General features: G+C 45.5%; 2 protein-coding genes across 3 annotated transcripts in view; one reads left to right on the top strand and one right to left on the bottom strand.

Annotated features, from left to right (window-relative positions):
- Nucleotides 1-2,011: 2,011 nt before the first annotated feature.
- Nucleotides 2,012-20,332, bottom strand: TTI1 (TELO2 interacting protein 1). Its single transcript, XM_075277456.1, has 8 exons — nucleotides 20,301-20,332; nucleotides 12,530-14,761; nucleotides 9,361-9,513; nucleotides 8,583-8,716; nucleotides 7,028-7,168; nucleotides 6,673-6,877; nucleotides 5,243-5,330; nucleotides 2,012-3,203 (listed from the first exon to the last, which is right to left on the bottom strand). The coding sequence occupies exons 2-8, from the start codon at nucleotides 14,706-14,708 to the stop codon at nucleotides 3,026-3,028; spliced, it is 3,078 nt and encodes a 1,025-aa protein (XP_075133557.1). The 5' UTR covers nucleotides 14,709-14,761; nucleotides 20,301-20,332; the 3' UTR covers nucleotides 2,012-3,025.
- A 111-nt stretch (nucleotides 20,333-20,443) lies between these two features.
- The window catches only part of RPRD1B (regulation of nuclear pre-mRNA domain containing 1B), a 382,003-nt gene continuing 375,390 nt past the window's right edge, over nucleotides 20,444-27,056 (top strand). For both annotated transcript variants that reach the window (XR_012716907.1, XM_075277479.1), the window contains exon 1: nucleotides 20,444-20,645. Coding sequence is in view for 1 of the 2 variants with exons in the window: in XM_075277479.1 (XP_075133580.1) it covers nucleotides 20,495-20,645 (151 nt within the window). In the remaining variant the exon portion in view is untranslated. The remainder of the gene's footprint in view (nucleotides 20,646-27,056) is intronic.

Genomic DNA, 27,056 nt, shown 5'->3' with positions numbered 1-27,056 from the left:
AATGGCAGAAGGTAGGTTGGGGACCTATTAGATATTACATTGGAGATCTAGAACATAAGTTAACGTAAAACCTTTTGTGTGACTTCAGTATTTTTGGTTCCTTGTAGACATCTTTATAAGGAAGGATCAGAGGACACCAATGTGCAAGTACACATATACAATGGGTGGAGGGAATAGAGGTCCCATGTTTATTCTCTTAAAGTTCCATCTAACAACCAGTTTGAGTATATTCTTTTTAAAGTATATACAAAATTTTAAAGGTGCGATATTAGTTCTAGGCTACCGTAGAGCCATATTTAAAGGGGACCTCTCACCATGAAAATTCTTTCACATCTACCAGCATTATAGGATAGAGAAGGAGGAGGTTAACAGATTGATATATTACTTATAACGTGTACCTGAAATCCCTGCTTATTTTAGGCTCCGGTCACTCAAGGTAAGACCGCCCACTGGACTCCTAAACCCAGACTCTGCAGAGATGAACATATATAAAACAGAACATATATAAAACACAAGTTATACTGAACCTTTACCTACAAAACTATATATTAATCTACTCAGCTCCTCGTGCTCTGTACAATGTGACGGGTCCACTTTGAGCTTCGCAGAAATTGAATCTCGTGCCGCCAGCTACGTATTATTCGCCATATTAGCAACATATGGTTTGCAGATCCCACTACAGATCTACGTGGAAAACCGTTAACCCTAGCTAATCTATATCCCTTTCATCATGCCAAGACACTTCATTAGAAGTCCATTTGGAGAGGTCTATGTGACCAACCCCTCCATATAGTATTACACATTGGTGCATTGGATTGTCAATGTCTTGGAGAAAAGCTGCAAGTAATATTCTGCAGACCACCGAGCAATAGGATTCATCCCGGGCATAGAGGGCAAAGCTTTTTGGCATTGTTTAATACAGGCTGTATAGATGTGCTACAGATACCATTCGCCATTTATATGCTGCTGTAACTAGCACCATGGAGTCGATTTACTATGTGGGTGCTTTAACTGCTGCTTCCATACCTGGGATTCAGGTGACGCACATGGTAAGCCTCTCTATCAATGCCTTTTTGTTTAGGTGTGACCGTGAGATAATTCCGTATCGGAGAGGGCCGTCCAGTGCGCCGCTTATGAAATGGAAGCGGTTCTGGTTCAGCACTATGGCGCACTCCATAACATGTGACGCCTCTCTGGATGTAAATAAAGGTGATTGTTATCCCAAGAGCCCATCGTCGTGTCTTTTTGTAAAGACGTCTATGGATTTTACAATGTAGTACACCGTGACACCAGGGTTACGAAATTTTATTTTTATTACAAAATTGCTTTTAAATATTAAAAAAAATAGACATTTTTCCTGAATATGACAAGATCAGGAACTTCTGGAGGCAAAAGAAAAAAAAATTGACTACATTATGTTGTGGAGAGATCATAGATGGTACATGATAACGCTAGAACGCTTAGTAACCATATTCACGTGTCTTTAGACGGACAGAAAAACCCAATAGAGATCCCTCTTTAATGGATGTCAGTTTTACGTCCATCAAAATGGATCAGTGGGTAAGGTCAAAAAACAGACCAATGAAATCCATCCGTTTAATAAGCCAGAACTGATGCAAAATGGATGAAGTTTGGCCATCAAAAACAGACACGGAATAAATACCCTACGGTCATCAAAAATAATGGACAACAATTTTTTCACAGATGTTAGGTCATGTGAATAAGGCCCAAATCATCAATTCACTATGAAGCAGACAAGGCCGGACAGCAGTATAGTCAGCAACATCAAGGAGTTATCAGATTTTGTCTGAGGTACAAGACCGTCCATTGTAATGGGATTTTCCTAAAGCAAATGTCTTGAATACACAGTAAGGGCCTGTTCACACCACATATGGTGGGTAGAGCTTATATGGTGTATCATTAGGGCTCCACTTACCCAGCAGAGGCCATTGTGTCTTTATGGATCCCATCAGGCAAACGCTCCTGACGGGTTCAGTACACAGAGTCTGAAAAGGTGGCGTGAACAGGCCCTAAGCCATGTGGTTGGTTGAGGACAGCGGATTTGAAGATCCCTTGAAAGGACGGCTATGGCTACACAGCGACTTGTGGCCACATGACATAAAAATCAGAAACGTAGGGATTGGCAGCACAACAGTGATCATGAATGTGGTCTCACCGGTATCCAGCAGGTTTGAAGATCTGCCGACTATGATGGCACTGTAACTTGCAGGTCACAATGCAACCATATTACCGTCATTATCTGTTCATGTAGTAGCTCTACAACGCCGTTTTATGTTGTGTGGCCAAAAGTCTATTTAGTCATACCCTTAAAGGGGTTGTGCCGTTAAAGAGACTTCTCCCCTATCCACAGGGTAAGCGTCAGGTCAACCCAATGACCAGGAGAATGGTTGATTGAAATTCCCCCTGTGAAAGAAGTGCCAGTGTGCTTGCCTGACCAGAGCTCCATTCACTTGTATGGGGGTCGCTGGGACTGCAACATCCCTATAGATTTGAATGGAGCGCTGGCGATAGGTGAACCGACGTGGGCACCGGCCTCAGAATTCATATACTGGCGTCATGTCTGCAAGTCTTTGACAATCTCTTTGCGCAAAATAAGTGCATTTTCCTGACTGCTACTTTGCCATTGGACAGCAAACCCAGGAGCAGCTGGTTGTGAATGGAGGGAGGCTGTAAAAATCCAACCTGCCGATACCAGCTGGGTAGAGTGTAAGCTATTACATTATCGGCCCGGCTACCTCTATGCCGTTCCTACTTAGACATTTTCAATTCGATTATTTGGGCTCACACTGCCTTATATCATATTGAAATGAATTTATTGAATGGGGCAAGTCACAACAGGGGGTTAACTATCCCATACTGTGCCCCTCCCATAGGGAGAAGATACGCGATGCATTAGCAAAAACCTATGCATCTTAAACTAGGCACAGAAGGGGTTAAAGCTGAAAGAATCCAGGCTGCCTGCCTACAGGACCCTAAAAGCTACAGCGGCAGAACTTGCTTCTGTCTATAGTCCTTGCAGCTTTTTTAGTAGTTTGCAGATGTTATGTGTATATTCATCATGGGATTTGATCGTCCAAGAAACTGGGACCAGAGAGGAGTGCGGGACCTCCGGAGGCTTTTGCCACGCGCACAGATGCAACCAAACGTTGTCTGGATCCAGCTCTGAAAGACGAAGTAACGTACTGCAAGGAAAGATGGAGACAGAAGAGAGTCAGCATCCTGAACAGAACGCTCTCCAACTTGTAGACTGTTTTGGTTTCATTGGATCTCATCATTGCGAGGTATGACCTAATGTTCCTGCGGTGCGATGGCACCTCCGCTACGAATAATGACCCCACCACACAGACTTCTCCTAGACAATACTCCAGTAGTGATAATTACACAATCAGTTTTCCCAGACCAACCTGTAAAAATCTACACGTACCCATATACACGTGTCAGACCTGCAAATTATGTTATGGCAAGTGGAATTGTAAAAATGAGTCTGCAAAGACGCTCCTTCCGCTGAGGCGGCTGTCTAGGAGATAGATGTGATCGCTCCTTAAGACAAATTTACAGCTTTTAGAGGAACTGGATGACACGTAGTGTATAAAGGTAGTGTCCTGACTTTCTCCCGGTGACAGACGTTGAGAGAAGGGTCAGGGAGGTTTAATTTTCACATACCCAGTCCTTGTTAATAGAACTACGTCTCTGCCTAAAGGAGCAGCAGGTTATTTCCCCATCTCATTGAAAAACACATGCATGCTTGTCTGAGGTGGGGGTCAAAGCGGTCACTTGACCAAAATGAATTTGTAGGGGTTGGCAGCTCGACTGACAGCTATGTAACGTGTATGGTCACCTTTAATAAAGTGATGCAGGGACGTGTGGTGAGACAGGTGCAGAAACATCTTAAAATCTGTGATAGATTACTTCTGCCTTATGATTCTATTCCCATGCCAATCTCTTGCATAGAAAGGGGAAGTTACACATGAGTAACTGGCTGGCTTGGGGCACTAGAGGATATTATCTCTTTGGGGGAAAGGACCTGCTATGGCTGACCATCTTGCAGGTAACCGCATACTATGGCAGATTTATGAAGACTGGCATTAGCAACACTAGTCTGCATATTCCCTTGCACCGTTGGGTAGTGCGCCTCATTTAGGAGATGGCCACATGCACCCGTCCACTGGAATCTAAGCCAGCATAGACTTCAGAGAACATTGGTGTAAATGATCAGAATTTGGGCAGGGATGGCAAAAAACAGAAAACTTACAAAATATTTATACAAATATTGTGCAACTTTTTCATCACCTGCATGCCAGAAAACCAGCATAGAAGTAAGACGCTGGGTCATTATGACCCAAATCAGAATCACAATGAATGGAACATTTTGCCCGTTGAACAGTTATTTTAGGATGCTCCTTTTTTATTTTTTTTTTTACACCCCTCCCTGTTTATAAGGTTTGCCACACCACTGAATTTTGGTCAGGGGATAATCATATACATTAGGGAGAGTGTGTACCTACATAGGCAGTACGGAGACTTACAAGTCATTCCTGCTCCGCTAGGGATTATGGGTAAAAAATATGCAAATCTATTCTCCAGGATGTAATTAGGAGAACAGTGCCTCTGTACGCCGCCCTCTAGGGACAGCCCCCTTAACATCATGCATGACTCAGTTAAAAAGCCTACTGACATGATGCGGGGTTTATTGCCAAATTAGTATTTCTTTTCCAAAAGGAACAGATTCCCAGCTATGGACAGCACTGTTTTGGTCTTTTGGACCTCCTCAGCATAGCGCAGGGATACTGATTTGGCAGAGTGAGAGACTATAGACCAGGGTCAGGGGATAATCATAATCTTTTGGAATAGAAATACTAATTTGGCAATAAACCGCGCATCATGTCAGTAGGCTTATTAACTGAGTCGTGCATGATGTTAAGGGGGCTGTCCCTAGAGGGCAGCATACAGAGGCACTGTTCTCCTAATTACATCCTGGAGAATAGATTTGCATATTTTTTACACTGAATTTTGGTCAGTCACGTGGCAACAATCCTAATTGGAGTACAGGTAGTGACGTATACTTTAGCCAATGACATGGAGACAGGACTATATAAACAATCAATGTGAACAACTTCACATCCATTCACTGAGATGACTTTCCATTAATTGTCAGCCCCAACTACAAGGCATATTAAATCTGCCCCATCAGACTGATAAATCTGTCAATGGGGTCTCTCACCTGAATGCAGCCTCCTGGAGTTGCTTGGGGTGTCTTGAACTAAGGTAGAGGGCGCAGGAATCAATCACCTCCAACAAATCACCATCACCTACAAGAAAAGACAAGGGTGGAGACTTACTAAATTTGCCAGATTCCAAGCTTCTTTCGCATCAATAAATTCACATACATGCTTTGCATCAAAGTACTCCGCTCCGGATTAGGCTCAATGAATTGGCCTAGTCGGGAGTGTCTTCAGACTGATGTTGTGAGGCGAATCCGCCTGAAAGAATTTCGCTTCTTTTTCCGTTTGTTCCGGCTCCCGGAAAAAAAAAAAAAAAAAAAAAAAAAAAAAAGAACTGACTGGCTCCCATTGATTTCAATGCGAGCCGTCTTTTTGGTCAGGATTTTGAAGCGGATACGGCCTCAAAATCCTGACCAAAATACCGCGTGTGAACTTAGCATAAGGGAGCCTTCACACGATGTTACGCTGCGCTCATTCTGAACGTAAAATTCGTTCAGAATGAGCACGTAAAAAGCAGCTCCCATTGATTTGAATGGGAGCCGGCATACGTGCGCTGCCCATTGAAGTCAATGGGAGGCTTTTTTCCCGTTTTGCTTTCAATGTGATACGCGCGCATCACATTGAAAGCAATAGGGAAAATAGTCTGGTTATTTTCCGTTATCGGGCCAGCATCGCAGTTCAGCATCGGGACATGCTGGCTGGCACTGGAGCTGTGTATAAAGGAGCAGCGGCTCACAGGACGCCAGAGAGGGGTGTCCAGACCCTGCTCTCACTCGCAGTGCGGAGAGGATGGTGGAGTCCGACCTGGTGTGCCACCGTGACAGATGCTGTGTGCGTGTCACTACAGCCGCAGCATCAGGGGGTGACGTCTGGCTTCACCGTGTCTTCCCGGCACTGGGACGTGCAGCCCGGCCGCTGACAAGCTTGTGCTCACCGCAATCCCCAAGTCAACCCAAGTCCTGAAATTGTTACCATCCTCTCCGCACCGTGAATGATGGCCGGGTCTGGGGGCCCCTCTCTGGCGTCCTGTGATCCGCTGCTTCTTTACACAGCTCCAATGCCAGCCAGTCAGCAGTTCAGCATGTTCCGATGCTGATGCTGAACTGCGATGCTAGCCCGATAACGGAAAAATACCAAAAAGCCTCCCATTGATTTCTATGGGTAGTGCACGTATGCTGGCACCCATAGAAATCAATGGGAGCTGCTTTTTACGCGCTCATTCTGAACAAATTTTACGTTCAGAATGAGCGCAGTGTAACATCGTGTGAAGGCTCCCTTAGACTGCCTTGTGTAAGTTTACACCTGATGTATATTAGACAGGATTAGTAAATCTGCCTCAATGTGTTCATTAGCTGGGGGTAGGGATGGGAAATTTTTGCAAAAAAAACCCCCAAAAAACAAAAAACAACACTTATGCCCTCTAACTCACCCAACGACAAATCTGCGCAGAGCTCCCCTAAACCATCCAATAGGGCTTTCTGCAACTTGAAGCCGAAGGTCTGGTTGTATACAGCCCCACCATGGCAGCTGACATTGGCCTGAGTGCGGAGATACACAAGGAAGGCAGGAAGAGCGTCCTTACACACACGCTGCCGGATGAATTCTTTACATGATGCAGCGAGGGACACAAGTAACTGGAGAAAGAAAAGAAAGGGGACAATTTGCAAAATTAGACAGAGAATAATGATAATTTTGACGCCATGACGGCTGACAATGACAACCAATGTTATGCCCAGAGAGCGATGGAGCTATACATGATATACAGAGAGCCATCATAGACATACCTTAAAGGCTCGCAGTAGAACTTGTGGCTTGTCCTGTACGAGCCGTCTAACCAGACATGGCCAGAGTTTATGAACAAGTGGGAGGAGAATGTCTTCATGGGGATTAAGTATTGCTAAAGAGAGCTGCAAAGTGTCCAGGGCCTGCATGTAAAGACAGAGAGTTTCAGGAAGTGACCTATGGAAGACGGCGTGCAAGAGTATATACATCTCCTTACATATATTAAAGGCATATTCCTGACATAACAAATTAAGCCTAAAGGGGTATCCTAAGTGCTGCTGGGACCCCACTGATAATGAGAATGGGATCCAATGCCACCCAATTCACTAGAGTGGTGGGAGAACATGCATTCTGACCCTCCATTAAAAATGTATGGGACTGATCAAGAGAACAGAGTGCCATAGTCCCATAGAGACTGAATGTAGTGACTGTCACTTTATCAAAACACCAGAATCGTGTTTTTTTGATCCATGTGAATCTGAGTGTTGGAACGACTCAGTGGTCAAGCCTGTAGAAGCCCTGCAAGCGCGAAACGGCCCGTCGCTGTCTGTATATCCACAGCTGATACCTGTCTGCACTGTGCTTAATAAAAGGAGTTATAGGATGGTGTGCCGCTCCTCCACTCTCTTGGTGCGCCCCCCCCCGGATCCTCTTCTGAATATCAGCGATACAGCTACTCCTATCACCGTATATAGACTTTATACACAATCTGGTCGTGCCCGCTATATTTTTCTACTCTTGCATGTGTTTTATATAAAATCCAGTCCCTAGCAATGCAGTCACCTTTACAAGCATTAGTGACAGAATGGCCGGTACTCTGGAGCGATTCCCAGCAGGGGACTGTAATAGGAGGTCACCTCTGCAACAAGTCAGTTCATGAAATTTCTTACCAGATATCCCACCATCACCTGTAACCATGTAACGTTGCAGAGCAGGGGTTGGGGGGTGTGGTCAAAAATGGCTGAAGTGCATGATGTTTAATAACTCAGTAACTGCAGAGTCTATATATTCTCAAGTGTTCCTGGATCTCCTATATTATGTGCACTTGGGCTTTTCTTAGCTATTTGTTTGCTATAGTACAGTTACTCCTGGCAGAACAACATGCTAAAAAAAAAAAGTTATAATACATAAGCGAAGGCGGCAGACTGCTCCTTACTGTACACATCCCCAACCTTATGAACAAAAGCAAAATGTGCTGCAGCCATAAAGTGATTATTAGCAGCAGAAATACTGTTTGGACACCATGTATGAAGGCTTACAGTCATAGTAATAGACTGCCTAGCAAGACTTTACTCAGATTTCACCTTTTCACAACAACTCAGGTCCCCTTTAAGCATAAGACACTTTACTAAATTAATGTGAGCTATGGCACCGGATAAATTTGTAAATACCATGTGACCCTATGTGTGCATTTTGATATACCAAGGTTGCACCACATTTCCCAATCCCTCCTACTGCAATCTTCTTAGATATATATTCATTGATTTACTATCATTTTCTCTACATTTTGCCATTGCTCCTACACTTGTCTCAGTGCCCTATAACATGTTACTGTACCTGAATGCGAAGCTTTGTGCCAGCGTGCGACAGGAAGTGTGTACATTTTTCTGCCACCTCTTTGGTGACCTGAAGATGGGTGGGCAAGGGTTGCTTCTGGTCAACATCCACTTCTTCTGAAGGGGGCAACACATCTAAAGCAAAAGTACATGTATGAATTTTGAAGAGCTTTTTATGACAAGCAATAGTAAGGTTTGATGAAACAGGGTGATGTTCGCATTTGGACACTCTAGATCAGTGATGGCCAACCTTTTAGAGACTGAGTGCCCAAACTGCGGATCCACAATTGCACACAATTACAGACCTGCAAAATATGGTCATACATGGGGCTTTATAGAGCTTTCTGCTCCACTGTGATCCCCACACAGTCCAATCTGCTCCACAGTGGCCCCCACACAGTACAATCAGCTCCACAGTGGCCCCCACACAGTACAATCAGCTCCACAGTGGCCCCCACACAGTACAATCAGCTCCACAGTGGCCCCCACACAGTACAATCAGCTCCACTGTGACCCCCACACAGTACAATCAGCTGCACACTGGCTCCCACACAGTACAATCTGATCCACAGTGGCGACCACACAGTACAATCTGCTCCACAGTGGCCCCCACACAGTACAGTTTACTCCACGGTGGCCCCCACACAGTATAATCTGTTCCACGGATGGGTGCCCAAAGAGAGGACTCTGAGTACCACCTCTGGCACCCGTTCCATAGGTTCGCCATCACAGCTCTATATTATATACCATTCTTCTTTTCCCCAGTAACTTGTAGTCACCTGCAGCCTCCTCTTCTTCGATATCTCCCTGTGCTATACGATGTTGCTGCTTATGTTCCTGGAGGAATTGGATCATCTCCTGTGCTAGGCTCTCAGGCTTCTGGCTCTTAATGGATTCAGTGGATGGCGGTGAAACTGTAGGGTACCATCTACCTGTGAACAAGACGATAAGAAGACCAAAGATAAGCCAGTCCGGTTTTTATTTTAAGATTTAAAAAGGGAATGTCTAGACTCCCCTCCCCACTCAAAAACCATCCATCACAGATTGTGTGTTTGATATTGGTGCTCAGCCCACGTAAGAAAAATGGAGCAGTCTTAAGCCACAGACACGTTTGTGTAAGAAAATATTTTTCTAATCCCTAAAACATAATTTTCCATAAGTCATAAAATGGTGGTCAATGCTGACATACAACATATGCAGCTTGCATTATGCATTACAAAGAGTCCATTTGATTCAGATGTCTCTAACCTATCTATCTGCAGGGCTGGGTTCACATGTTGGGTTGTGGTGACAGAGTCGCTTTAAAAACCCAAGTCTGACGCCCCCATTGCACTTGACCCTCGTGCATATTTCTAAACAGTTTTTTTTTTGTTTTTTTTTTAGGAAACGGTCGCCTGGACTATCTAACGGCATGATGGTGCTCTGTATAATGCCCACTACAATGCGCTGTGGCTGGTTCAATATTGAGTTTACTGGTGACAGGCTCCCTTTAAAGAAGACCTTTCATGTCCTCCGAGATGGGCACTATTACATTATTAGAAAATTGATTTGCGCACACTGTTGGCTTTCCCGGTACTTGCCCCGATGCTGGAGACATTGGTGCCGCTGGTTTTAGCACCGATATCCCTGCACGGTCAGAAAGGCGGCCTTATAGCCTAGACCAGTGGTCCCCAACCTTTTTTTCCACCAGGGACCAGTTTCAGCAAGACAATTTTTCTATGGCCCGGTGGGGGCAGGAAGGGGTGTGGTTGGGGGCGGGATTAAGCATGGGGGGTGTAGATTAGAATCATGTACATATGAAAACACAAGAGAAAGTGCAAACTGACAGACACTGCAGGTTATGAAGATAGCTACTGATGACAGACACTGCTATGAAGATGGCTACTGATGACGGATATCACTCCTAATGCGGCTATTAACTTCACTACAGCTACATTACACATCACAGGGACAAGTGACGTGTAATGTAGTTGCCCAAAGTTTGGTAGGTGAGTGCGGGGTGGAGCCAAGACCCGCTGCATGTTCTGCATAGTACTAGAATCCCAGACATACAGCGGGTCCCAGCTCGACCCCGCACTTTGCTCACCTTATCCCGATGAGAAACAACCAAGCGTCAGTGTTGTGGAGCCGGCTGGCGGGTCCTGGCTCAACCCCGGGCACTCCCTGCCGGTACGCGGACCGATGCAACATGCCCCGCGGCCCGGTACTGGTCCGCGGACCGGCAGTTGGGGACCCCTGGCCTAGACAGTCTGACAGTATTCTTCCATGGACTTGTACTGTTGGCAGGGAAAGAAGGTGTTCCTCATAGCCTAGTGATGGCGCTAGGCTGTAAGGCCCGCCTTTCTGACAGCGCAGGGACATCAGTACCAAAACCAATGGCACCAATGTCTCCAGCACTGGGGCGTATATCAGAAGAGTTGGCAGAGCACATCTGAGGACATGAAAGGTCATGAAATAGCTTTGTAATCTGCAGGCAGCTTGTTATAGAGGAGGAGGACCGGAGCAGATCGGAGCTTTGTGGTTAAAGATTCACTACAACTTGCCAATTATCAATCTCTATATTCTTTCTATGCTTGGAAGGAGCATTGAAGTCCAGTGTGACTACTATCTATACGCACAGTGGACCACCCACCGGACTCAATTACTCCTCCCAAGCATAGAAGGGACATAGAAATTGATATATGACAGTTTATACTGAATCTTTCAGTGACCTGCTGCCTCCCCTGTTCTTGCCCTGAAAGTTTTGCCTTTTAGTAGAGTATTTTCTGTCCTCAGTATATAACGTCTGTTTTTTTGCCCACAATCCATTACCTACACCTAGTGCGTTTCTTCCCCTCACTGCATTGCCCTTTCCTACTCTGGTATTAGCCAGAATGAATGAACAGCCCTCTCATACTCGACCCAATGCAATACCTCTCGTGCACGCCTAGTATGATGCCGTTCATGCTCTATATTCGCCAAACGTGCTGTATACTGCACTGTATAATATTAGAAGAACACGATGTCCGCCAATGACATCTCAGCAAAGAGATAAGGAAAACATTTAGGGGTTGGGACGAAACTTGGGCTGTCCTGCTTAGATTTAGGAGTTCTTACAATACTGTCCTCTGTACTTGAGCCTCATGGACTCATTTCCAAAAACTGTCACTTTGTTTTTACCATTCTCAACACTAAAAAACAACAAAAAGTACAATAAGACATAAAATGATCCCTTTATGGGAGCAGAATGCTGCCCAGCAGGGTACTCGCCCTCCATTGCAGACTCCACTTCTCCCGGCTGGCCCATTGCTATTGAATGCTGCAGGATGGCGTCACTGTCTGTAGATTTAGCCAGTCACTAAGGCCTACGATTCGCTGTATTTGAAGTTGGTGACATCATCCTGCTGCACTGGCCATAGAGACCAGCCAGTAGAACTGGAACGGCCATTTTGCAATGAAAACAAATGAGGTTAGTATTGCTAGGAGTGTCCCTACCACTAGGGAAGGTTTGCTTGAATAATTCCATAATTTGATACAACTGTCCTTGATTCAAAGGGACCGCCCCAGATTTCAGGTGCTGTTCTAGTGTCCTGACCGGCGGGATGTATGTTCAACTCATCTTTGTCCATTGGTGAAGCAGAATGGTTAAGGTCAGTCCTGGCCCCAGCCTGCTCTCCAGTGATTGGGAGAAGCGCCTAGTAGCACAGTCAGATTGGCGTCTGCTGTCGGTGTGGGGATCCTGGGTGGAAGGAGAGGGAAACAGTGGGCAACAGCAGCACAACCTGACGGGCACTAGATGTTGTTGCTGGATCCAGGGGCCACATTTACACCTGACCCAACTGTGTCATGCTTCCTATTTTACCGCTGCTAACCATTAATAATCCAGAAGAGGACATTATAGTATGGGGACCACACGAGGAAGCCCAATTAATGATATTAACAGTATGATATAACCATCAGACATCTTACCTAATCTTAGGATAAGAGAATTTAGCACAGGAAAGAGGACCTTGGCTCCGTCATTCTGTGACTGGTCCAATGCTGGGAGCAGATCCTGGACAAGTTCATACAACAACGGCATGAGACTAGGCCCACAATTCTCCAACATAACCTGTAGGACACGTGCGGCCCCCTCGTGGCGATTTTGAAGTCGTCGTAGCCCGACAGAGACTTCACTTGCTAAATAGTCTGAATTGAGTTCGATCAAATGGTTGACGTTTTTGAATCCACATGCTTGGCTGACATTATTCAAGGTAGTCATTGCTGCCCCACTGACCATCAAGGAAGGATCTCCAGCTTTCTCAAGCACTGGGTACAGAGAAGATATAAGAAGAGGGCGGAAATTATGGCCAAGGGCTTGGGCAAAGCAGGATATGCCTTCCAACTGCAGACAAAGTTTCCAAGCATTAGCAGTCATGTCACTAACGGCTGGTTTTGGCGGATCCCCAACGCGTAGCAATGACAAATTTTCTACCACGTCATCACTGTCCTGACAAGTAAGAAGGTTCCAGTTGACAGGGTCTGTGTACTCTTCTAAAAGAGGGCGTATAGCGGCCAACAGTTCACCAACTTCCCTGGCATGGTTACTTTTATCAAGCTTTTCAACATCAATCCCGGCTGCGCCTAGTACTAGCTGGTTCAGAACGAGCACCGCCGGTAGACTCTGGGCCCGATATAGGCACATAAAATGGTCCGTTAACAAGTCGAAATGTCCATAATAACCCAAGAGCCTACAGACACTCTGGATATGGGAATAAACACGTGGATCTCTAAAAAAGCGGAAGGTCTTCTGCTGGACCGCAGTGTGCGCCAAGTCTTCCTGCGTGAGAGTCTTGACCGAGGAAGGAAGTCTTTCTTCTACCACTTTAACTGAGCACAAGTCTAACTCCAGTGTCTGTATGAGAGCAGAGGAAAGGCGCATAAGGTGAGCAGAAGACTGGAGAGTGAACTGAAGCTTTGGACCAAGAAGCTGCAGATATCCTATAACAAGTGCTAACGTTTGGAGCTTGCCTTGGTCATCCTGAGAACTTAGCAGTCTGGGAAGAGTCACGGCTAGTGAATGGAGGTTCTCGGTCAGCACCTCTGCTAATGTCTTATGCACTGGCACTAGAGTTAAGATCTCCTGTAGAACATGATTAGCCTTCTGCTTGACCTCAGGTTTCTCATCATTCATATGACTTACTAATATTCGCATGATACTTCCGGCTGCTTCTTGAAATGAATTCCAGCAACGGCAAAGCAAGATGTGAGCCATTTCCAGAAGAACCATCCGTACTTGCCAATGTGGGTCAGCACTGCAACGCGCGATGATTTTGTCTAGTTGAATCGATAACCGGTGAGCACAGTTTTTCACCCAAGACTTGTCTCGGTGCAACATAAGCTCAGCCACGCGTTCTGACAATCCAGGGTATACGGGTGGCTTTTTTGGCACTTGTGCCAAACTTTCATCAGCCATTACTACAGCGACCAACCCACCCCACGTAAACACGGCCTTAACTGTTACCCTATATCCTTGCTTAGGGTCCCCGCAAATGATCCTCAGTAATAGTGTGCTTATTCCAGGAAGGAAAGTAGCAAAGAGACCACCCAGTTCATCACGGAATTCTGGAAATAGCAAGGTCTCCATACAGTGCATCGATTCCAATCGCAACTCACGCGACTTCTCACACTCTGCAAACTTTAGCGCCATAGTCAATAGGAATCCCATCTCAGGAAGTACGGCTGGTTTGTATAACTCACGTAACATTTCAACACTAGAAGCTTGGAGAAGAGATTGTACTGCTACCACGATGGCCATTTTCAGGTCCTCGGGCACTTGCTGACGTGGGTCTGGGGGAAAACAACAAATAAACTCACTAAACATCTCCTTTAAGGAGACGGCGTTTTTTAAATTAGTCCTGGAGAGAAGGTAGGAGATACATTCGAGAGCGGCCTGCACCAATCCATACTTCTTTGGGCCGGCTGTTCTAATGGCGAAACGCAGAGGGAAAAGAATGTAGTCCAGGAGCTCTTGAAGATGAGACTGGTCCATTGTAAAAATCTGGGATCGCAACTTTCTTATATTTTGCACGGTCTGCTCCGATGTCAGTTGTACACATAAGGGACGCAGAGCTTCAAAAGAATTATTTGGTATATTCTTGGAGGCCATCGCTTCTTCTATGTCTTGTGTTGTCAGGTAGAGCCAGGAAAGTATAAACACGCCTATAGGGGGGTTGAATACAAAGTTATATGTATGTAATGAAAGGTTAATGAGAAGTTCTACAACTTTCTAACATTGGTGTTTTTACAGTGAGATGAAACAAAATTGCCAACATCCAGAAGCTAAAAACATATATGGAAGGATTATTAGGAGGCTGAAGCCGCTTGATAACCTCCATCAGCGCTCATAACATTAAGGCTGAGGCCCCACGTTGTGGAAACGCATCTTTTTTGTTGCAGATTTTGCTGCTTTTTTTTTTTTTTTTTTTTTTTTTGAGCCAAGGCCAGGAGTGGGTTGAGTAGAAATGAGTACTATAAGTGTTTCCTTTATATTTCCTATTCCTTTTGTAGCTACTCCTAGGTTTGGCTCAAAAAAATACAGCAAAATCTGCAACAACAACAACAACAAAAAAGCTGCTTTTCTGCAACATGGCAGGCAGCTCAAGACCAAGACCCCAGCTTTTTTTGTTGCAGATTTTGTTGTGTTTTTTGAGCCAACGTTAGGAGCAGATTGAGCAAAAAGTAGAAGCATAAAAGATTTCCTATATATTGTCTACCGATAAGTATTTGGACACCCATGCAAATGAAGATATCTGCGGTCGTGATGTTAAATAGGAAACAGCATTGGCATTAGTCACATACAAGATGCCATGAAGTGCAGAGATGTCTGATTTCAAGAAAGGGGTAATTGTCGGGTACCACAGAAATGGTCGATCCTTAAGAGACATAGCAAGTGAACTCAAGTACCCAAAGTCAACAGTGGCCTATGTGATTACGAAGTGGAAGGTGAACGGTGATTGTCGGAATGTGCCCCGAGTCAGCAGACCCCCGAAACTGGGAGAGAGAGACCAATGAGTGCTGGCCAGAGAAACCGCACCCAACCGATGGCTCACATACACCAGGAGTGTCACCAGGCATCCGGGAGTATTGTGTCTATCAATACCATCTGTAAGGAAGCATCTGCTGCCTTCTACCAACTATTGGATAGGAAGAAATGTTGTTTTTCTATTCTACCACAGGTGGCCAAATACTTATTGGTAGACAATGTATAAAATACTTATTGGTAGACCGGGCATATTTCCCATTCCTTTTGTAGCCGTTCTTGGTTTTGGCTCAAAAAAACGCAACAAAATCTGCAACAAAAAAAGCTGTGTATTCCCATCTGAAACATGTATGGTATATCTAATCTAAAGATCTAAAGAATAGGTTATAAAGTGTCTTACTGATGTGTGACCACTGTAACTCAAAAACTAGGACCACAGTCAGCAGCGATGCATTTCTATGGGACTACAACAGGGTGTTCTAGAAATAGCAGCGACAAGACTCTGGCAATTCATTCTGCGTTGCAGGTTTAGACACACCATGTGGTTGAGATTTGTATAAACCTCTTGCACAGTGCTCATGCTAAGGGCTCGTTCACACGGGGACAATAGGGCGGATTTTGGCACCGAGAGTGACGTGGGAAACCGCATCACTCTCGGGTCAAAACCCGCCTGCCACGACCGTCGCAGTTTCCCCCTCCGGAGTCAGCTCAAATGAACGGGCCGACTCCAGAGGTTGCTGCCGCCAGGCTCGGCGAGCTGCGGAACCTGCCTGAAGAAAGGGCAACTCACTAGACCACCATTGTATGGAAGCAGATTTTGAGGCGAAATCCGCTGTCAAAATCCGCCTCCTTGCCCCCGTGTGAACTAGCCCTAAGGATTGCAGCAGGTTAGTGGCTGGCGAGTGTAACGGCTGACCAACTGTGGTCATACATCACATGGCGCTGACCTAAGGATATGTTTATAATACTTATGTGGATCTGGCCATATAGCCACGATTGGAGTGTAAATCCTGAATCCCAGCGGGTATCCGAGTTGCCGTTCACATAATCAGGTTTTCTTTTTTTTTTAATGTTACGGTTTACATCAATAAATAACATGGGGCTAATCCATGTGGATCTTCGGCAAATTAAAAGGGATTTTCTAAGGACCATAACTATGTGGAAACATTAATACAAAAGTTTTTTTCAAGTATAAATGATGAAAAAATTTGAAGTTCTAAAGCTTTTCTCTACCTTAGTGGTGACATCTGTTGTCTTGATCAGTTACCAATGAATACGACAATGGAAGTAGGAACTTACTATGACCTGGGACTTGTCAGAAACCCAGCCATGATTTCCTTAGTGCGGCCAAGTTATCAGGCAGGGATACTACATGTCTGAGAAGAGAATCCGGACACAATAATGACATCATGGCTGGGATTCTGACAAGTCCCAGACCATAGAAAGTTCTTCCATTCATGGTCATAGCCATATAATCTATCAGGTTAAAGGGGCTCTATCAGCAAAATTTTGCTGTGAGCCCCACACTGTATGAGCTACTGCGCACACTGCCATTTTTCTCAATGGCAGTGCCACCGGAGTGTGCACAGTAGCTCCAGAGGGAGCACCGGATTTCAACCAATCGGATTTGAACCGCCAGAAGAGGATCAAGATATAGCCAGGGAAGAACCAGGACCAGAGGGCGTCGCCAAATTAAGAGGTAGGCGTGCCAGAAGATAACGTCGGATCGTGCATCACCACCCAGGGTTCAAGTATGATTTACCTATATGTGTTTATAGTTTTCATTTAAAAAGGGACGGTGGTTTAAAATAAGATTAGTGGTGCCTGAATACTGTATATACTTGAGTATAAGCCAACCAGAATATAAGCCGAGGCCCCTAATTTTACCACAAAAAACTGGGAAAACGTATTGACTCGAGTATAAGCCGAGTGGGGGGGATGCAGTAGCTACTGGAAAATTTCAAAAATTAAAATGGTCGGAGTTTTTGGGTGCAGTACATGCTGGGTGCTGGGGAAGGGGAGGGGGTGTTTTGGTTGTCTGTCTGCCCCTTCCCTGAGCTTGAGTTTTTTTCCCCCCACTTGGAATTCAGCCTGGCTGTATATAGGGTATCTGCAGTGCTCCTATTAACCCCTTCCCGATGGAACAGGAGCACTGCAGATCCCCTATATTCAGTAGACCGGGCACTCTCTGACACAGGGATACCTAATGTGTATGTGTTTCACAGTCATTTTCTACTTTTATATGTATTCTAGGGAAAGGAGGGATTTACAACTTTTATTTTTTTTATAGCTTCTTCCCCCCCCCCCCCCCCACTATTTTATGGGAGATTCTATACATTGATATTGCGACTGTTTTCTAACACCTTCTCTGGGTCTCCATGTACCGTACTCTGTATAATGCAGCAGCCATTTTTGTTCAAAAGTCCTAAAAAATTCTGGATTATTATTGGATTGAACCGAGCTTGGTACAAATCAGTTCATCCATCTCTAGCAGTGACCACCTCCCCTTCGGTTCTACATACTGGAGTCCTGGGTTCGAAACCAGCCAAGGACAACATCTGCAAAGAGATTATATGCCCTCCCTGAAATTTAGATTGTGAGTCCTACTTGGGGCAGTGTGGACAATATATATATATATATATATATATATATATATATATACACAGTGGGGCAAAAAAGTATTTAGTCAGTCACCAATAGTGCAAGTTCCACCACTTAAAAAGATGAGAGGCATCTGTAATTTACATCATAGGTAGACCTCAACTATGAGAGACAAAATGAGAAAACAAATCCATAAAATCACATTGTCTGATTTTGTAAGAATTTATTTGCAAATTATGGTGGAAAATAAGTATTTGGTCAGTAACAAAATTTCATCTCAACACTTTGTTCTATATCCTTTGTTGGCAATGACAGAGGTCAAACGTTTTCTGTAAGTCTTCACAAGGTTGGCACACACTGTTGTTGGTATGTTGGCCCATTCCTCCATGCAGATCTCCTCTAGAGCAGTGATGTTTTGGGGCTGTCGCTTGGCAACATGGACTTTCAACTCCCTCCAAAGGTTTTCTATAGGGTTGAGATCTGGAGACTGGCTAGGCCACTCCAGGACCTTGAAATGCTTCTTACAAAGCCACCGCTTCGTTGCCCTGGCGGTGTGCTTTGGATCATTGTCATGTTGAAAGACCCAGCCACGTTTCATCTTCAATGCCCTTGCTGATGGAAGAGGTTTGTACTCAAAATCTCACGATACATGGCCCCATTCATTCTTTCATGTACCCGGATCAGTCGTCCTGGCCCCTTTGCAGAGAAACAGCCCCAAAGCATGATGTTTCCACCCCCATGCTTTACAGTAGGTATGGTGTTTGATGGATGCAACTCAGTATTCTTTTTTCCTCCAAACACGTAAAGTTGTGTTTCTACCAAACAGTTCCAGTTTGGTTTCATCAGACCATAGGACATTCTCCCAATACTCTTCTGGATCATCCAAATGCTCTCTAGCAAACTTCAGACGGGCCCGGACATGTACTGGCTTAAGCAGTGGGACACGTCTGGCACTGCAGGATCTGAGTCCCTGGCGGCGTAGTGTGTTACTGATGGTAGGCTTTGTTACATTGGTCCCAGCTCTCTGCAGTTCATTCACTAGGTCCCCCCGTGTGGTTCTGGGATTTTTGCTCACCGTTCTTGTGATCATTTTGACCCCACGGGGTGAGATTTTGCGTGGAGCCCCAGATCGAGGGAGATTATCAGTGGTTTTGTATGTCTTCCATTTTCTAATTATTGCACCCACAGTTGATTTCTTCAATCCAAGCTGGTTGTCTATTGCAGATTCAGTCTTCCCAGCCTGGTGCAGGGCTACAATTATGTTTCTGGTGTCCTTTGACAGCTCTTTGGTCTTCACCATAGTGGAGGTTGGAGTCTGACTGTTTGAGGTTGTGCACAGGTGTCTTTTTATACTGATAACAAGTTTAAACAGGTGCCATTACTACAGGTAATGAGTGGAGGAAAGAGGAGACTCTTAAAGAAGAAGTTACAGGTCTGTGAGAGCCAGAAATCTTGATTGTTTGTAGGTGACCAAATACTTATTTTCCACCATAATTTGGAAATAAAGTCTTACAAAATCAGACAATGTGATTTTCTGGATTTGTTTTCTCATTTTGTCTCTCATAGTTGAGGTTTACCTATGATGTAAATTACAGACGCCTCTCATCTTTTTAAGTGGTGGAACTTGCACTATTGGTGACTGACTAAATACTTTTTTGCCCCACTGTATCTCTGAACAGCGCTGCAGAATATGGTGGCGCTATATGAGGAAGTAAAACAAAATACATACTAGCAATACAAATGTGTGTGGGCCTTCTATAGTAACAGCTCATTTTAAGGTTCTATAGGGAGAACGTTAGCGATGACATGGCGACTACCTGCACATGACGTCTGTGGCCGGCATGAGATCAGTGGCTACAGGTAGCCGCCATGTCCTGGCTCACAATGGGCACTAATAGAGCATGGACCAGGTAAGTAGAGGTGACTTTGTCATTTTGTTACCCTGCCTAATTTCTGGTAACTTTTGAAGCCCCCTGCCACCTCCATGCCCCCACCCCACGTGTTAACCCTAGCACTGCCAAGGCTCAGTCTTATCCCAGTTCACCCCTATCATGTATCTGCAGCCCTGGTGCCCGGACAAGCCATAGCCACAAGTGTAGAGTCCCGGCACACACTCACCTTAACCCATGGTGCAGTACATAGGGCGGTTTCACATGTCGGAAGTGACGTCATATATTCTGCGCCGCGCTCCTGTCTAGAACGCAGTAGTCAAGGAAACGCGTCCCTTCGTTTCGAGCCGCGTGACGCGCGGCGGGGTGAGAGGTCAGGCGGCCATCTTGAGCTGGGCCAGGGGGGCCCCCCATCGGACAGTCATGGCGTCATTTACCGAGCCGGCCCTGGAGAAGAAACTCTCCGAGTTGAGTAACTCTCAGCAGAGCGTGCAGACCTTGTCCCTGTGGCTGATCCATCACCGGAAGCACGCGGCCTCCATAGTCACTGTGTGGCAGCGGGAGCTCAAGAGAGGTAGCCATCTGTCCGTCATGTCAGGGGCCGGCCATGCCGGGCATCACCTGCAGGGCACTGCAGCCGTACAAGGTGCAATCATCGCCTACAGGGGGCAGCAGCAGCCAGCTTGTGAAACTACAAGCCCCAGCGTGTCCTGGCAGGGTCACACTACACCTAGGGGCATGCTGGGAGTTGTAGTCTCACATTAACTGTACTGCTGCTGGTTGTTGAACCCTGGGGCTCTTTAGCTACAACTCTGCGGGCATGCTGGGACTTGTAGTGTAGCAGAGCCATGTATTGTGTATTATTAGGTGGTCGTATTGAGACGTGACATGAGGCGGTGCTGATGTGACACCATGTGGCAGTGCTTGCCAGTTGTGTGTGTTTTTAAAGGGGACTCTATATTTTTTAAAATCATATGGTAATATTCCTGATAATGATAGAAAAAACATTTCTCACCTCTTTCCGGGTTTCTGTTTCCAGCGGCGGCAACTCCATTCTTCTGTCTGCAGGTCCAGTCGGCTGATGTCACCAGTAATGTCCCATCTGTGCGCGTCCAATCCCAGGACTCAGCAGTGACCTCTTCACAAACTGGACATGATCGCTGTGACATGCTGTTAGTGAAGAGGTCACCGCTGAGGCCTGGGCTTGGTTGCAGCCGTGCAGACCAGGGATCTGTAAGCAGAAGATGGGAGCTGCTGAAAGGGACGACCTGGCAAGAGGTGAGTAAAGGTTGTTTCATGCTTATGGTCACTTCTAACATTGGCCGTGTTATACACCACTCAATCTAACTCGCTGCCGCTTCTGTAGATGTTGGTGCCATTAGTTTCAGCACTATCAGAAGAGCCAACCTTACAGGTCAGTGCCATTTCTTCCCACCCAACAACAATGCTGAACTATATCAGTGCCGAAACTATTAGCACCCATATCTGTACAACCAGGGGACATGCCATCAAAACTGAACATGCTCCGAATTCAAAGCAGTGTCAGCTTTCCAGGTGGATATGTCACGGCCAATGAGGGAGGATATGAAAGGTCATCTTTAAATAACAAGACAAAGGGACAAACCCTTTAACTCATAACATGTCTGCAGCTTTTTTTCCCTTGTTATAGAATAAATGCCCCAATCTAGGAGACGCCATGACAGAAGAGGGCGTACTTTCCAGATTTGTCCTCCGATGCGTCCAGCGCTGTGTAGTGATGACATCATCTTCTCAGTAAAATGCCTGTGTACACCATGGTGCCATGCACTCATCCTGCAGCGATGATGTCATCTTCTCAGCTGCAGCGGTAAGATGTCTGTATATACCACAGTGTTGTACGCCAATCACCAGCTCCAGCAGTATGTGGTGGTGTCTGGTGAGGTCAGTGATTGGCTATAGCAGTGTCGTGGTGTATACAGTCAGGTCACAGTTGCACCCATGTACACCAGTGTTGTGGTGTAATGCTAGAAGTGGCAGATGGAGACGCATTCATTCTGAGGCTCGGATCACATCTGTGTTTGGTGTATTCCGTTCTTCTCTCCACATGAAAAATGCAGAGAGAAAAGTTCTGCAAGCAGCAGTTTTCTCTCTGCATTTTTCATGCAGAAAACACATGTACCCCATTATAGTCTATGGGGTCCGCGGGTTTCCTAAGGTAACCACTTTTTATGCGGATTAGGTTTCTGTTCAGGGGTCCCTAAGCAGACCCCTGAACGGAAACCCATGCGCAGATGTGAACCGGGCCTCATATTATCTGATGAGATTTCCAGAGCTGGAACTTTTTTTTTTTTTGTTTAACTTGGAAAACTCCTCACCAAATCGCTTCCCCAATGTAATCATGTGACCGCAACTCGTGACAATCAGACATGTTTCTTGGTTGGACAATCTGTAGGCAACATAATGTCACATGGCCTGAGTCTAACCCTGAGTCAGTCTGGAAAGTTACTGAGACTACCCAGTTGATCAGGAGAATGCTTCATTTACACATTAGGTTGCTCAGGGGGGCTTGGATATGTTCAGATGCATTGGAGCTTGTTGGCTGACACTTGTAAGATGAGTGGCCCCTGACTGTGCGGCCAGCTGGTGGCTCCAAGTCTCCAAATCAAGAAGTGTGCCTGATAATAAGGAATCCATAATGTCTTGTTTCATTCTGGGAATGCTTTCAGCCATTACAGGTCTTGTTGCAAGTGAGTTGATTAGTCGCTCACCTCCATCTGGTAATAGAGGGTACGGGGTGCTCACTGAAATAGCTATACCTCTGGCCGCAATGTGAATGGTGGTGACGTCTGAGAGGCTGGATACTGTTAGAGTATTGACAAGGCTAACAGGTGGGTGACTCCACCGGTAATCCAGACTGATGCAGAGAGTCGGTCATATTCTAGGATGTCAGGGTGATATGGAGAATGTGGTGTAATGTCAGCAATAAGGTGGCGGACCCATCCTTATCTGCGGCACCAGTCTACATGGCACTAGTGACCTAGCACACTGTTTTTAGAATTGGATGACTAGTGTAAAAAAGTCTAACCCTGAACACAAGTAGTTCTTTTGCTCTGATGGGTCCTCAGTTTTGACGCAGCTCATTCTCCATCTTATCCTGACCCCTGAAGACAGGAGAAGTGTGTCCGGTCATGTGACTTGGCTATGGAGCTGGTGTAGACAGACCTTTGATAAGGTGTCAGCGATCTTTCCATTCTGGTGAGTGAACCTCCAGCAGCCGTATTATCACATTCCCACAGCTTTCAGTCTGGCAGATGTAGCCGTTGTAAACACTGACACCGCCCTGCCTTTGTGTATGAGCGGTACCGAAAGCAGACTACTAAACATGTGCTAGTCACTCCTTCACTGTATTCAGGAGCTCTGCTTGCTGTCAGTGAACACTTGCCATAATCACGTCCTGCTGACAGCTGCATGACTATGTCAGTCTCTGATAAACTCTTTAAGGGTAAGTTCACACAGAGGTTTTTTTGCAGGTGGATTTTTGATATAGAATTCACCTCAAAAAACCGCCTCACAACTCTCCCATTCACTTCAGTGGGAGTCATGAACTGTCTTCAGGTGGATTCTGCCTTGCAGACTCCATTGACAGAAAAAAAAAAACACTGTAAAAAATGTTAGCTACTCCCCACCCCTTCTGTCTCCCTTTCCTTTCAATGGGGTTTTCAAGACAGAATCCGCCTGAAGATGGAGGAAAAAAATCTTCCCCTGACTCCCACTGAAATGAATGGGAAAGTTGGGAGGCATTTTTGGAGGTATATCCTGCCTCCAAATCTGCCTGCAAAAAAACTCTGCATGAATTTGCCCATAAGAGGACCTGTCACCACTGTCACCACCATGTAATCTTGTCTAGTCACTTGAATGGGGTTTAAGATGCAGTACCAGGCACAACCACACAATCCTGGACAGTGCTGTTTATGTTGCTGCAATAAAGGGGCTAAAGTCTTCTGGTGGGCGACATGGTCTTGTCTTCCTGCTGACCCCCTGTTACCCCTACTGGTCACCCTAATGGCCCATGTAAGGGGAAGTCATCAATGTTAAACCATTTGTCTCTGTTTTCTATTGTCTTTGTAAGTCTGGTTCCTTGAAAATGTCCAGTTGGCTCTTGGGACTGTCTTACCTTCATAAAGAAGACCTTTCATGTCCTCAGGCATGTGCGGTTTTTATATACCACTAGAAAGCCAGTGTGCTGAATTAAGATAAGATAATTAAGTTAAGTTAATCCTTTAATAGTCCCACCATGGGGAAATTCAGTGTGTTACAGCAACATAGATAATACAGTAACATATTACAAGAAAGAACACATACAGCTCATAGCAGATAGAATAGATACTAGGAGTCATAACAACTAGGAAGAAAAAGAAAGACTCAGGATCATTTAGTTCTCTGTGCGGAGTGATCTTCGCTTGGTCTGATGTTGATTATACAGCCTGACTGCGGTTGGAAGGAACAACCCCCGATATCGTTCCTTCTCACACTTGGGGTGAAGCAGTCGGTCACTGACAGTACTGCCCAGTGCTATCACAGTCTCATACATGGGATGGGAGTTATTCTCCAGCATGGAGGTCACCGTGGACAGTGTCCTTCTGTCACCCATCACCTGTACTGGGTCCAGTGGGCCCCCCAGGACAGAGCTGGCCCTTCTAACCAGATGCCAAGTCTGTTTCTATCCCTGACTGATATGCTACTGCCCCCAGCCGTCCACTCCAAAGAAGATGACTGATGCTACTACAGAGTTGAAAAAGGCCCTAAGAAGTTCCCCCTGGACTCCAAAGGTCCTCAGCCTCTTGAGCAGTGCACTGTCGCACTTTCTAGCAGTATATTAAACCGCATGTGCCTGAGGACATGAAAGATCTTCTTTAAAGGGGCCCTGTCACCTCTCCAGACATATCTAAGTAAAGCCTTGGGTTCCCCTTGCAGTACCAATCCTGGGGTATCTTCTCTTATAACTCAGTGTTGTGCTTTTGCTCTGTTATCTTGCTTAGAATATTAATATTATAATTATACTTTGGCAACATGGTAATGCCCAGCTGTCAGTTCACACTGGGTTCACACCAGCGTTCCGCACTCCGTATTAGGTTTCAGTCTTCTGCTGGCAGAAGACGGAAACCTGCCATGCCGAGTCCGGCCGTGAGCGCCGGTGAGTATTTTGAGCTCTACACGGCAAAACGTTTTTTTTTTTTTTAAACCCATTCAAATGAATGGGTTTGAAAGATACCGGCAGGTTTCCCTCTCCTGCCCTGTTGGGCGCAGATGTGAACGAGCCCGGAGTCATTTATTTTCAGGAGGAATGACAGAGGAACACAGATTGCTTAGAATTTTGTGACGAGCTAGCTAGGTCCTCTTTAAAGAAATTACCCACTTTCTAATATTGATGGTCTATCCTTAGCATAGGCCATTATTATTAGATCTGTGGGGCTCCGACATCAAAGACTCACGCGGATCATCTGTTCCTGAGGTGCGATTTTCCAGTTAAAGTGTACGTTTCAGGAGCCACATTGTTCACTTGCTGCACAAACTATAGGCGCAGCTTTGGGTATTGCAGAGCTGCCCCATTCAAGTGTAGGGGAGAGCACTGCAATACCTAAAACTGCTGCTACTCCTTGTACAGCAAGTGAGCAGCGCAGCTTCTGGTTGTGTTTACATGAGAGCAGATTATCTGCATTTTTCACCCTGCTCACAAAGCCTAAAAATAGACTGTTACTTAGAAGTTCTGGCAGTCACCTCATTTACATCATATGACAAACAGAATTACAATGGAAGATAACACCTCTATAGATAATCCCCTAGTGACAAATCAATGCATTCACTGCTGACAAGGCTGCAGGCAAGATGGCCGCCCCCATATTCATGTACAGGAACTAGAATAAAAAATGCTGCAACCAGAAAATAAAAGCAGATTACAAAAAACTGAGAGATGTAACTTTCTGGTGCTACAGTCCCTTTAACCATTCGGGTGCCATGGTGCAATACAATACATCTGGGAGGTTATTGTAGGGGAGGGGGCTCATTCTGCCGACCGAGTGCAGGAGCTGGAAGCCTTTCTGCAAACCTGCAGATGTGAATGGGAAAAAGAAATCTTTTGGAAGTTGGGGAGTGAAAAAGAAAGACACAAAAGCGGGAATGGCTCCGGCTGGAAGGAGTTAGCGGCCGTGTGGACAGGCAGGCTAGGCCTTGGAGCCTGCTGTTATTTCCAGTGCGCCATTATTGTACCGTGTCCATGTGTATACACAATGGTTGGCTTGTAATAATGGCTACTTATTGTTAAGGAAAATCTAAAAATGTGTTCTGCTTTTTGCTAGCTGTGCAGAATTGTTAGATGAAACCTTTCCCGTTTTAGGTCACTTAGTATTTTTTAGGCATTTTTATTACCTTCTGTAGAGTCTAAAGTTTCCATACACTTCATTAGTATTTGGTACCATTGCCCTTAAACTGTATGGCTTGGGTCAGACATTTTGGATCTCCTTCCACAAGCTTCTCACAGTAGTCGGTAGGACTTTGGGCCCATTCCTCCTGACAGAACTGGAGTGACTGAGCCATGTTTGTAGGCCACTCGCACCTGTCTTTTCAGCTTTGCCCATACATATTCAATAGGATTGAGACCAGGTCTTTGTGATGGCCGCTCCAAAATACTGACTGTGTTATCCTGAAGCCACTTTGTTACCAGTTTGGCAGTATGCTGAGGGTCTTTGTCCACTTGGAAGACCCATTTGCACCCAAGCTTTAACTTCCTGGCTGATGTCTTGAGATGTTGCTTCAGTATTGCCATATAATGTTCTTTCCTCATGACGCCATCTATTTTGTGGGGTGCGCCAATCCCTCCTGCAGCAAAACAACCTCACAACATGATGCTGCCACCCCCCGTGTTTTATAGTTTGGACGGTGTTCTCAGGCTTGCTTGCTTTTATTTACTTTATTTTTTGTTTTTATTATGTTATGTTATATTTATTTT

This window comes from Leptodactylus fuscus, chromosome 6 (assembly GCF_031893055.1).
Source record: "Leptodactylus fuscus isolate aLepFus1 chromosome 6, aLepFus1.hap2, whole genome shotgun sequence".
NCBI lineage: Eukaryota > Metazoa > Chordata > Amphibia > Anura > Leptodactylidae > Leptodactylus > Leptodactylus fuscus.
The sequence above is the reverse complement of the archived record's forward strand: the minus strand, read 5'-3'. Positions and strand labels throughout refer to the sequence as shown.

What these genes read in the sequence shown, in the direction of transcription:
- TTI1 (XM_075277456.1), bottom strand. Translation starts at nt 14,708, where the DNA reads ATGGCCTCCAAGAATATACCAAATAATTCTTTTGAAGCTCTGCGTCCC. An exon ending in GCACAAAGCTTCGCATTCAG is followed by an intron (nt 7,169 to 8,582) that starts GTACAGTAACAT and finishes CTTTACATGCAG; the next exon opens with GCCCTGGACACTTTGCAGCT. An exon ending in CTGCGCAGATTTGTCGTTGG is followed by an intron (nt 5,331 to 6,672) that starts GTGAGTTAGAGG and finishes CTTTTCTTGTAG; the next exon opens with GTGATGGTGATTTGTTGGAG.